General features: G+C 38.3%; 1 protein-coding gene and 1 long non-coding RNA gene across 6 annotated transcripts in view; both read right to left on the bottom strand.

The window, feature by feature from the left end:
* Positions 1-2112: 2112 nt before the first annotated feature.
* On the bottom strand, positions 2113-4186 carry LOC125381090. Its single transcript, XR_007221692.1, has 3 exons — positions 2823-4186; positions 2600-2725; positions 2113-2417 (listed from the first exon to the last, which is right to left on the bottom strand). It is a non-coding gene; the product is annotated as an uncharacterized LOC125381090 (long non-coding RNA).
* Positions 4187-9945: 5759 nt separating this feature from the next.
* The window catches only part of LOC124113137 (L-fucose kinase-like), an 85991-nt gene continuing 82349 nt past the window's right edge, over positions 9946-13587 (bottom strand). For all 5 annotated transcript variants that reach the window (XM_048397800.1, XM_048397802.1, XM_046473376.2 and 2 more), the window contains one exon: positions 9946-13204. In XM_048397800.1, coding sequence (XP_048253757.1) covers positions 13133-13204 — 72 coding nt within the window. In that variant the 3' untranslated portion in view covers positions 9946-13132. The remainder of the gene's footprint in view (positions 13205-13587) is intronic.

Here is a 13587-nt window from a genome sequence, read left to right as displayed (position 1 = left end):
TTACTGTACATCCATTGCTACACCCAACGGAAAACATCCATTTTGTTGGTCATTTTCCACAGCTATTTAAAAATGTTCAAGTACATGTGTACGATCGATTAGCTTTAAAATGATGATGACTGGTATCAAAGTTCGGGGAATATAGTACATATAGTAATATAATACAGAAATATTAAAAAAAATAATGTTATTACATTTATTGTTGCCACATAAAACAAAAACCTTCTTCTGGTTAAACAAATAAAAGGGATACTCTAACACATCACTTTCTGAGAGAAAAAAGAAAAAAGAAAGAAGATCACATTTATAACGACGTTTATTCGGTATCACCTGGCCAAGAGTACAAAACATGAGATAAATCTTTTACATATGGACAGGAGGGACAAATGTTGTAGTATCTCAATACAATATTTAGGAAACAGTGTGCAGGCATATTTCTTTTCAAATATAAGTATTATGTTTGATAAGCTAAACATTTTTTGCTCGTGGTGGATACACGTAATTGTAGCTTGGGATGCAGAGCTTCCCGTTTTCCATATAAAATGGACAAACTAATCTGAATTGGTATTCATCTTCAATTACATTATGATTACATTTATTTCACTAAAATAAATCAGTATTGACTTTATCATTTATATCGAAATTGTTGAATACCAAACTTATGGCTCAGACGTATGAATTACATAATATGCGGATGAGATCTTCATCAGCCATAACTCCATATTATATATCTCTGGTTCGAGTAAAGTCGTATATGGAGAATAATGGATAAGAAATGATGAAGAAATACTCTTAGCATGTCAAGTCTGAATCTCTACGTGTTTACATCTTTGCTTACAAAATTGTATAATATTGGATATATTGCCGCAATCCTGTGCGATCCAAAGATATGTAGATCCAGTTTCTACTGGCAGTAAACGAACTTGTTGAATGTGATAAAATATGTCTGATGTCATTATATTCTATGATAGTGACCATAACACTACATGATTTTTGTGAAAAATGAAGTGAAATGAAAATTTGAAATGCATTAAACTTGAATAGTATTTATCAATTTCCTTAGGTTTTTACAGGTTTTGGATTGACCGTCACAACTCGATAACAACAACTTCATACCTTGTAACGCATGTGTATGTCCTCATTATATATTAAAAGCATCGTCTCTCAGTGTATTCTTAGTATCTCCGTGTTTCTATACATGGTGCTGAAGATATCTTCCTTGTACTACCACAGTTTCACACACAAGATCATCTAATTCCACTGTTCCGTTTCTCACCTGGGCAAGAAACGAGGCTACATTTGCTTCTGTGTCCTGTATGTCTTGGTCATCTGTGTGTGTGTGTGTCTGTGTGTGTGTGTGTGTGTGCGCGCGCGCGTGCGTGTGTGTCTTGGTTGTCTTGGTCTGGATGAAACCATGTCCACTGGAGCTGCATCACAAATAGCAGGCACACTTGGGGCATCCCACCTGGGCATATACCACACTTCTAAAGTGGCCACATTCACCAACCTGTTTCAGCTCATGTGCCAAGAGACTTTCTTTCCTGCATCTGTTAGCAGTCCACGACTGCAGGCATCTTGTGGGACACTAACTTTCTGCGACAACATAGCTCCTGGAAATCCTCTTGAGGCAGCAGCAGTCAATGCATCAGTCATCATACCATCTTCAGCTCCTGCTGTCAAAACTAGTTTTAGGAGTCCAAGTTGTTAAGCTCCCTTCAATAAATACACCAGACGACTGGTCGACACAGGGTCTTTTAATGCCTCTTTTAGCATCATATTGCACTCCAAACCCAAGTGTTCCACTTCTGAACACTAGACAGAACACATGGATGTAACACGTCCATATGTTCTGAAAATATTCTGAACGTTGATGTTCTTGACCCAGAACAGGAGTGTTCTACAAACATATTAGAACGCTTCAGCGTGTTCTGACGATGTAACACTTTTAGAACGCCTGTAAAATGTTCTGGACCGAGATTCAGAACACTACACGTTCTCGGACACGTACTTCCACAGTACTGAAATGACAACTCATCGTGTGTGTCGAATACAATCTACCCGACGTTTTTCAAGGGGTGAGAATTTGAACCATGAATATTCTCTAGCATAAAATCACACGGACGAAATTCTGAACTGCAACCATGAATTCTTTATTATATTTATTTGTGATGATCATGGATATTCAAGTCACTTTAATATATGAGTCATAGTTCTTCACGAAACATTACAAACTGTCGAGAAGCAAATTGAAGCATACTTCCATACTTAAGATAACTTAAGTTTCAAGTCTTTCAAGAAGCGCATGTACTTCGCAGATGTTTTTTGTGGGTATATATCCCCAAGGACGATGTTCGTGACAGCGACATGACCATTGCATACTTCAGGAAAGTTCAAGTCAAATATGACTCCGCAACATCCTACAACACAAAACATTTATTTGGTCATAGTCATGTAGTTATCAAACTCGTACATATTACATAAGACATTCTAACAAATGTTCGTTAGTAAACGCAAGATTATCGTGACATTTGTTTCATTATTTATAGGTTGTAAAATGTTTTGCCAAAAATGTCATTTGACTAACAAAGTAACCACTTACTTGGATAAAGATTAGACACAAATATACACAAGTGATCTGCAAAACCTTGTTTCTCTTCCTCCTTAGCCTAGGCGTGTGCCTTGTGCAATAATTTCCATGGATGGTACTGATTATCTGCAATGCACCCTGATACAGAAAGATTGTTTCACTAAAATATTTCACATAAAATAGCCAAAAACATGTCCTGTGAAGGTTTAGTTCTTTTTGTTCATTACATACTTACCCTACTCTGCTGAATTCGATGCATTGTCGATGCATGCTGATCATGCCCTCGGATCCCAAATTTAGATGTTCAGAAATTTGTTGCATGTAGCCCGCTTCGCACTTTCAGGCGTTTCATATAGAACCTGAAATATACATTCATTATATTTGAACATCATTCAAATAAACGGAAACGTTCAAATAGTCACAATTGCAATTTGGATTGGAATTTCATCTCATAATTTGTGAATCATGCGTGTGGAACAATGGCAGAAATGACGGTCAAAATGGCGAGTAATATGTCGTCTGCTATGCGTTTCGTAAGTTGCCGGTTTTACTTCGCATGCGATCAGCATATGAATATATCGCCGAAATATTACACAATTTTAGGTAAGTATCGAATATGAAACAAAAGTATTCCTAGATGGATACTTACCACAGACACACCTCAGATCATTGGAAATTGTAGCGCCAAATACAGCAAACAGACCGTATATGTTCCATAGCACCCATAAAAGATCCAGCTATAATTAGCCATCAGAATGCCAGTGTTCTGATACACGTAAATGTCCCGTAATGCAAGTAAGTGATTTCCATGTATTAGCAATGATCGAGCTGTATTTCAGTAATGTTTCTTGTTGTGTTTAGTCAGGCTACATATGGGTTATTATTAACACAAAGTATATGCCATGTTTATAAACTATTTATTATTCATCAAACTCAAAATATAACCCTTCTTATACACATTTTCTGTTTGACATACCAATCTACCAGCCTCTCTTCTTCTCAAAAATAAATATTCAGAAAACACAAATATGATGGTCGAATTTAAATTTGTCGAACAAAATTCAGCACATAATCTCTGCTAATGTGCATGGGCTTCTCCCAGGAGAGAACACACGCGTTCTACAACAGATCACAGACGTTCAGCAATAGAACACGTGCTGCATTCGTATTCTGTGGCAGAACGTGTGGACATGGACATCCTGCATCTATAGCCCCCGTCACAACATCAGTCAGTTCTCCGCATCCTATGGCCTCTTTCAGGACATCAGCCATCACCCATCACACCAACATATAAATCCCCCTTCACAACATTGCCCAGATACCCAAAACTTACGGCTTCTTTCATGACATATTCCAGCACACCAGTCTCAATAGCTGCATAAAGAATTTGCCCTGTCCGTTTATGACTGTCGTGATTACGTTTTGAGATAGTCTTTCGACACATCGGAATCGCTTAGCTGTTCAACTAAAACAGTTTGCAGTCCACACAGTTTAGCGGATTGGAAGGGATATTTCATCGACAGAACACGTAAACCCCTTCACAACATCATCCAGATTGCTACAACCTACGGCCTCGTTCAGGGCATCAGCCAGCACACAAACATGTATAGCCCCCCTTCACAACTTACAGCTCTAATATAGAATGTTCTAGATGTGTATTATTATTATTATTAGTTTTTGGTTACGCTCTCATTGTTTTCTGTTGCTGATTCTCTGTCTATTGTAGACATTTGACAGTTTTTTTACGCAATCTGTCACTTTTCATTTTTAAGTCTGCATTTCCTCTTTTCAAATGTCACACAATTGGGTCACGGAATGACGCGAGTTTTACCGAATGAGATGATTGGTTAATGTAAACCTTGATGCACCTTCGCCACCACTCGCCCCTTTACGTAAAGTGCAAGAAAACTTGTATCCCGAGGACTGTGTTAACATTCAGTTTAGGGCTAATTTCAAATCCGTTGAGCTTAATCTCTGATAATTTAGTAAAAGTTGAAAGTTCCATATCCTTTATGTACTAACATATAATGAATATGTTAAAGTAACAGAAACAGACACCAGTTCAAAATCTATTACAGTTTGAAAATTAAATAGTTTTTAAAATTCAGTCCATTTGTAATGCTTTAGCAGCTTTTTTGTAATGTACCAGATAATAAATATATATTAAAATAATGACAATGAAAAAACATTTTTTCAGTTTAATTGAATTTTCTGAATGCAGATTTTTTGCATATGCACATACCATGAGTTTAGACATGTGCAGCTGGGCTAGTATTTTGTCCACTATGGTTTTTTATATGAATCCCCGTGAATTTTGCAGTTTTATGATTTACACACTCAGGCTGAGATTCACGGCCGCATAAATCAGGCAACATGGAGCTATTTTCAGATCGATGTAATGAGTATTTCATTAAGATAAAGCCTACAAAAAACATTTCGAAATTTATACAAATCAAAGATAGTCTTGGTTGGATTTATTTGTTTGTTTGTTGTTTAACGCCGCACTCAGCAATATTCCAGCTATATGACGGCGGTATGTAAATAATCGAGTCTGGACCAGACAATCCAGTGATTGACATCATGAGCATCGATCCACGCAATTGGGATCGATGACATGCTTCAACCAAGTCAGCGAGCCTGACCACCCGATCCCGTTAGTCGCCTCTTACGACAAGCATGGGTTGCTGATCGAATACCTATTCTTCCCCGGATCTTCATGGTTGGAGTAACGTTCGGCAATTCAGCCTTCCCTAATTATCTTAAAAGCTCGTCTTCGTTCTCCAAATTCAGCTTTAACTCTTGATTAAATTCTCAAGATTTATTATTCTGTTGCATATTTATAAATGTTGAAATCCTTTAGAGCAATTTTAGTATCGTTATTTTTACTTTTTTCTTCTTCTTTTATTTTCTTCACTTCATTTCCGTCAAGTGCTATCATCCAAATCTGAATTGATATAAGTGTGTAAATTAATATCAGATTAATGCTTATATCGTCTTTCATGTCGGATTAACTACACGTGTTTCTACCTGTACTATACATCAATGGACAGTTCAGAAAAGGCCGATCATATATACTGATGGAAACGGACAAGGAATCAGTGAAACATATGGGAAAATAAGTTTTACATGTCAGTATATTTGAAATAGCGCGCATACACATTCAACACGTCCGAATCAAACGTTGAAAGGTGTTTGTGTGCATTGTTTCCAAGGCGTATTGGTAGACAAGGCTGGGAACCCATGATAGCATATCATTCTACTGTGTCTATAACTAAGTGTTCCCTTATTAATTTCCATCAGTATATAATCAATTAGTATATAAAGGGTAGGTCATTATATGTTCATTAGTATATGTGGTGAGCATAAATAGAGCCATAGCACTGCTCACAAAACATTAATCTAAAATGATCAATTTATCAGTTATGAAGTAACCAAACAAACAGAAATACTTTTGTTTTCATTTAAAGTAATGAAGTAATATTGTCATATTGACTTTTCGCCCTATCCGCTCTTAGAGGGAACAGTTGACGCATAAAATAAAAGTCTTTCACAGCAGTTTAAACTGGTGCTGGGATGGTGAACGCACAGGACTGGTATTGCCTTTACAACACGCTGCCTCAGTTCGTGCACATTGTATGATCTATCTATCTATTCACCGTCCCTATTCATCACGACTGGCAAACAGGAAAACAGCTGTATTGCGTGAGGCCGTCTCGTCAAGATTAAACTGAACCAGTGCATGAATTATTGTTACAAGTTCACTGTCCAGGAGGGCTTGTCAAGAACTATATGACTGTTGTGTACAGCAACGCTACATCCGACCCGTGAAGACCCGGGGTAGAATAGATCTTCAGCAACCCATGCTTGCCGTAACAGGCGACTATATGCTTATCGTAAGAGGCAACTAACGGGATCAGGTGGTCAGGCTCAGTGACTTGGTTGATGCATGTCATCGTATCGCAATTGGGACCGTGGATCGATGCTCATGATGTCAATCACTGGATTGTCTGGTCCATACTTGTTTATTTACACACTTCCGTCATACAGCTGGGATATTGCTGAGTGCGGCGTTAAACAACATACAAACAATGAAGTTTTAGTTTTAGGTGCGTGCGTCCGTGTGTGTGGACGAGGGGAATTTATAGCTCCACAAATAGAGACTACTTCCTCCTTTTCAAAACATCCTCCTTTCAGGGCCCTGTTCCACAAAGCGATCTAAACGGTAAGATGATCATAACTCCCATACTTTTAACATAGGCTTACGACAGTCGTAGCGCTAAGATCGCTTTGTGGAACGGGTCCCAGGTCAATAGAGGGTGTAAGCTGGTTCCCGGCTCCCTATGCGCGTCGGCAACTTGCGCCATATTGTGATATTGGAGACGGGGCCCAGCTTATAGAGGGTGAGTCACATGTTGAGCTGCTGCACAACTGTCCTACTGGACATGTAACGACTCTTCCTATTGGCTGAGATTAAGCTATACTAGACTGGTCTGAACACAATGCTACTTACGCAGAAAGACGGGTTCCCAGTTTTTCTCAAACAGTAGATTTTGAAATGACTGATCTTAAGGCCACTTTTGGCGTTCAGAATTCCAATTCTATTAACTATAAACTTAATACATATTTACATTCATTAATAAACAGAGGAATAAACAAGCAATGATGAATGAGTAAACAAGGAAATAACATCATATATAGAAATATCACTTTATTCCTTGCCAATATATTTACAACACAACACATAATGCTAAAATAGTTCCTTGAGTCAAGTTTACAATAATGTAATGCAAAACTCAGCAGTTTGAAACATCACCTGAATCAGATATGTTGTGAAATATTGATCAATCATTATCCAGGGAGCAATGATAAAACCTCTTCACATGTAATAACTGGTCATAAAAATGGTATGGAAAGGGGTGTATCATTTTTAGCTCAAGGCACAACACACTATGCAAATGTTGTCAAATATTTTGCCAGATTTCAAGCCTCTCTTGTAAGCATTTCTTTCAGCCTCGTCAAATTAATCTAAAAAAGATTTGTCTCGACTAACATATCGTCTCTGAGTGAGTGAGTGTGTTGGGTTTAACGCCACTTTCAACATTATTCCAGTTACATCACGGCGCGTGTCAGCTTAATGTGGAAGGAAAGCCAAAAGTGATACAGGTCTCAGATGTTTACCACTTTGGTGAAACCCACGAGCACGGGTATGGTGCTGACAAAACTAGAAACATAATCGGGGCAAACCAAATTCGAACCCACAATCATAGGTTTCTGGCGTGCCCAAGGGACGCAACCCTGCACAGCGAATCACAGCGCTTTAGATGACTGGATTACCCGTGCCCCCATATCGTCTCTGAAATGATTTTAATTTTTTTTTAGCTTACTTCTCTTTCAGCATATAATAGAACTGAGTCCAAAGTTGCTTCATTCAGACCTGAAACCAAGAAAGTCTAGACTTGCCAAAGTATTGGAGTCTTGCTTGGAGGTTTTTGTCTAGTTTTGTCTAATGAGACATAAAGAGGCTACGACACTGTATTGAAGTGGTTATTTTACCTAACGTAAAAAAAATAAAAAATTGTGTGTTCTCAAGGAGGATGATGATCTATACATCTTACAACAGGATCATTATTGCACACATTGTCAACAGCAAAACAAATACCCTACTGCAGTGGGTATAACCAGAGGTATACATGACATACAGATATATATCCTGACACAGAAGGAATCCCGTACATAAAATTTTACCTTCATTCAAGTGGTTCAGTTTATCCTCGTTTCTTAGCAACGTGTGTCCTTTAAATGGGAGCAACCCACTCTTGCCGTAAAAGGCGACTATGCTTGTCGTAAGAGACGACTAATTGGATCGGGTGGTCAGGATCGCTGACTTAGTTGATGCATGCCATCGATCCCAATTGCGTGGATCGATGCTCATCTTGTCAATCACTAGATTGTCTGGTCCAGACTCGATTATTTACAGACCGCCGTCATATAGCTGGAATATTGCTTTGTGAGGCAATAACCCAATAACACGAGCACAGGTATGGTGCTGACAAACCTAGAAACATAATCAGGGCGAACCGTGATTCGAAGCCACAATCATAAGTTTCTGCTGTGCCCAAGGGATGCAACCCTGCACAGTGATTCGCGGTGCCTCAGACGACTGGGCCACCCGTGCCCCGTTAATGTTTTGAGTAGGTTGAAACACTCATAATAACCTTCAAACTACATCGCTGTAGATACTTAAATAGTTTTCTTCATCAATATACTCTACTCCACAAACAAACAAACAAACAAACATGAGGCACATTTATGTAATTACACATACTTGCATTAAGGCTTGATATCACGTTCACATCTTCTCAACTGACTTCTTGTGACAAGCTCAGTTATTCACAAATCTGTTCTTTTGTGGATTAAATCTTGACCAATATATATTTTATACAAAGTATGTATAGTTAAAAACATTGAGGGCAGCGATGATATTACCCTTGGATGGAGCATGTGGAGCTAGTGTTGCTGCATTTACAAGCATGGAATACATGCATAATATTCAAATTTCTTTTTTTCCTAAATATTGAACCCGCTAGAGGGGGGTGCGCATTATACATGGGTGCGCACTATACTCAAGAAAATACGGTACTCATACCCACAGCCAATATGACATGTCTAGATGTGTGCAAGGCAAGAAGTTTTAACGATTTTTAAGATCTTCTCTGGAAATAAGCACTACCGCCATTTTCAGTCTCAGTCAAAATTGTTGCAATGGAAACTCGTAAAATAATATAATTAAAATCCCAACCTACTAAAAGGCACAAGTTTATCACGAGACCTATCTATGGGCCATGTTTGTTGGAGAAATATTGTACTGTTTTCAAGATCTTCTCAGGAAAAGAGCACCACCATGACGGACGGGGGGGTGGGGGTGGGGGTGGGGGGGCTGGGGGGGGGGGGGGAGGGACGAAAATTCTGAGTAATGTCAACACATTTTATTAAGGCTATACCATACAAGTCTGTACACAATAGGGCATGACCTAGTGTTTGATATTCTGAGTAATGTCAACACATTTTATTAGGGCTATACCATACAAGTTTGTACACAATAGGGCATGACCTAGTGTTTGATATTCTGAGTAATGTCAACACACTTTATTAAGGCTATACCATACAAGTCTGTACACAATAGGGCATGACCTATTGTTTGATATTCTGTGTAATGTCCACACATTTTATTAAGGCTATACCATACAAGTCTGTACACAATAGGGCATGACCTAGTGCTTGACATTCTGAGTAATGTCCACACACTTTATTAAGGCTATACCATACAAGCCTGTACACAATAGAGCATAACCTCAGGCTTGATATTCGGAGTAATGTCAACACACTTTATTAAGGTTATACCACAGCAGTCTGTACACAATAGGGCATGACCTAGTGTTTGATATTCTGGGTATTGTCCACACACTTTATTAAGGCTCTACCATACAAGTCTGTACACAATAGGGCATGACCTAGTGTTTGATATTCTGGGTAATGTCCACACACTTTATTAAGGCTCTACCATACAAGTCTGTACACAATAGGGCATGACCTAGTGTTTGATATTCTGAGTAATGTCCACACACTTTATTAAGGTTATACCACAGCAGTCTGTACACAATAGGGCATGACCTAGTGTTTGATATTCTGGGTATTGTCCACACACTTTATTAAGGCTCTACCATACAAGTCTGTACACAATAGGGCATGACCTAGTGTTTGATATTCTGAGTAATGTCCACACACTTTATTAAGGTTATACCACAGCAGTCTGTACACAATAAGGCATGACCTAGTGTTTGATATTCTGGGTAATGTCCACACATTTTATTAAGGCTATACCATACAAGTCTGTACACAATAGGGCATGACCTAGTGCTTGACATTCTGAGTAATGTCTACACACTTTATTAAGGCTATACCATACAAGTCTGTACACAATAGAGCATAACCTCAGGCTTGATATTCAGAGTAATGTCCACACACTTTATTAAGGTTATACCACAGCAGTCTGTACACAATAGGGCATGACCTAGTGTTTGATATTCTGGGTAATGTCCACACATTTTATTAAGGCTATACCATAGCGGCCTGTACACAATAGGGCATGACCTAGTGCTTGATATTCTGGGTTATGTCCAATCAACTTATCCTGAGCTGATCCAAGTTAGTCACCTCTAACATGACGAAATTACTGGGACTAAATCGCCTGAGCATTCTAAGCTAAGTGCCTTAATTTTCACATTTTGTTTGTCAAATTGAAATTCTATTCAATTCAAGTATCCTGTCATTACAAGAGTGAGAAAATAAGAGGAGCTTTGCTGTTAGTCTGCAATTAGAGACAAAACTGTAAACAAGTAAACATTCTTTATAACTTCCATCTGTCAAAAATCTTTTTACAATTCACTACAATGACCTTCCCACGGAAAAGCACAAAAACATACATGTCACAACATTTTGGGTTGGAGTGAAAAAATATAAAAAACTTGTCTAATGTCTGCGACTACTACAGTGATGGCAGCGGTGATACCAGCAGGGCACCAATGGTGTCCCCTGCTCATGGCAGCAATGGAACCAGGAGGGTATCGATGATGTCACCCTGGGATGGAGCAGGTGGACCCAATGTTGCTGTATCAACAATGGACGAAGTAGAGAGGACACTATTTGGCAATGAAAATGTTAAAATCACTTACAAAAATCTGTATATGTGACTGACAATTAGATTTTTGGGTCCATATTTTAACTTGCAAGTTATGGACTTATGATATATTCCAGTATGTCAAAAATAAGTTGAATTTTCAATTTTCAACAGAAAAACTAACGTTGATTAAGTCTATGATTTGATACCAATGTTCGTACTGGTGCTTGTACAGTTTGGGAGAAAGAATGTTCAAATATTAGGAATCTATTCCTCTAAACTCAAACATATGAGTTTCTGAAACACTTCAACCTGATCACAAAACTTAGAGTTGTTATAACACAGCCGTAACTTTCACAAAGAATGTTTAATCTTTTTCTCATTTCTTAAGTAAGTAAATCTAGAGTGCCCAAAAGTCGTTTTCCCATATCCTTAACAATTCTCCAACTAAAATCATCACAGCCACTCCTAAAACTATAAATACCTAAGGCTAAAAAAACAATAGTCTTGGTTCTCAGGCATATCATCATAAAGTCTGCCGCACATTTTGTTTTTATTTCAATTTAAAATTTTAAAAAAAATCCTAATACTTAAAAACAATGCAATCCAATATAGCACGCAGTTACTTCCCTTTACATACCCACTGCTTTACTGCGCATCTCGTGTTATGGCCATGGTGGCAATTGAAGTTTGTATGCCTGTTTATGTTGGAAGACCCTTTCTAAGGTTGATGGTACACAACTGTTTATTTGGTTACATACTAGTCTTAAAAAAAACACACAAAAAAACACCGCCATCCCGCACTACATTTTCAAAAGTCATTGCCTGAAAACCAAATCTTTTATTTTTTAAGCCTAATTAACATGACAACCATACCACACTCAAAGGTTTTACCACATAATTTCACCAACATGAAGACTGACCTGTTGTGTAATCCTCTCTCTCACATAAAGTAACCAAAATTAGGTTGATATAAATGTCTACCTGAGAACTAAAGGTTCAACACTGACGTCCAGTCACTCAAAACATCACATGAAACATCGCGTGAAGACATGACATGACCTGGGGTCAGGAAAGTTCATAAACAAGTTGCTTAAGTGCTAAAAATCACCTGAGGTTTCAAAATCAACATCTCCATAATAAGTACACACTTGAGTCCTTAATACCATCCTCCATCAAGGTGAGTTTGGTTTAACGCCTCTTTGAACAGAATATCGGTTATATAACCGTGTGTCAGTTGATGGGACAGGAAAGCCCAAAGTCATGTAGGTCTAAGATGGTGAAACCCACAAGGATGGGTATGGTGCTGACAACACTAGAAAAATAATCCAGGCGATCCGTGATTCAAACCCACAATCATAGGATCCTGGTATTCCTAAGTGAGACAACTCCACACATGCATCATTTGATACACCTTCAGTTCAAGTGTAAATGAGAGCCAGCTATTTCTGTCCCTCACACACTGATGAATCCAACTTGGAAAAATCAATTATTTTACAGAATACAGAAGAATAAAATAAACTTAAAGAGAATTAAATAATTTTGGGACAAACTTAATTTTGATGTAAGTTTAACAAACAACCATGCATAATGTCTGATGTAGCTAACAGACAAATATTATTTTCCTCACATACAACAACAGATTAAACAATCAATGCATTCAAAGTTTTGATCAACTGTATATACTAATTGTTGATTTACCCATTAAATGAGATCCTTTCCATAACTTTAAAACTTTAAAGTTCATCTTGTTCCTGGGATGAGTTTGAGTTTGTGCACTTTTCTTCAGCTTCTTCTTTTCAGACATGGAGGCAAATCTCACTCATTGAAAGTCAACATGTATCCCGCAAACTTGTTACCATGACAACCTACTCCTCAATGGAAATGGAGAGCCCCGATTGGTCCACGCAAGCTTCGTACACTACAGCATCTTCCAGTCCCTGTAGAAACACATTGTCAAAATAAGAGAGTTTGGTTTAACGTCACCCTGAACAGAACCCAACACATCATCAAGGTGAGTGAGTGAGTGAGGTTTTACGCCGCTTTTAGCAATATTCCAGCAGTATCACGTCCGGGGACACCACAAATGGGCTTCACACATTGTACCCATGTCGGGAATCGAAACCCAGGTCTTCGGTGTGGCAAGCTAACGCTTTAACCACAAGGCTACCTGACCATCCCTCATGAAGGTGATGCTGGGCATATACAACTTGGAACTAGTCTGTCAATAGATATACAACTCAAAACTTCACACCAACAGGATGCGATTTGGCCTGGATCTGACGTATGTTAAGCTTCTTTTCACGAACAAAAGTAAACATTT

This window comes from Haliotis rufescens, unplaced genomic scaffold, assembly GCF_023055435.1.
Source record: "Haliotis rufescens isolate VD_foot unplaced genomic scaffold, xgHalRufe1.0.p SCAF_17, whole genome shotgun sequence".
NCBI classification, from domain to species: domain Eukaryota; kingdom Metazoa; phylum Mollusca; class Gastropoda; order Lepetellida; family Haliotidae; genus Haliotis; species Haliotis rufescens.
Note: the sequence above shows the minus strand (reverse complement) of the source record. Positions and strands in the feature narration are given on the sequence as shown.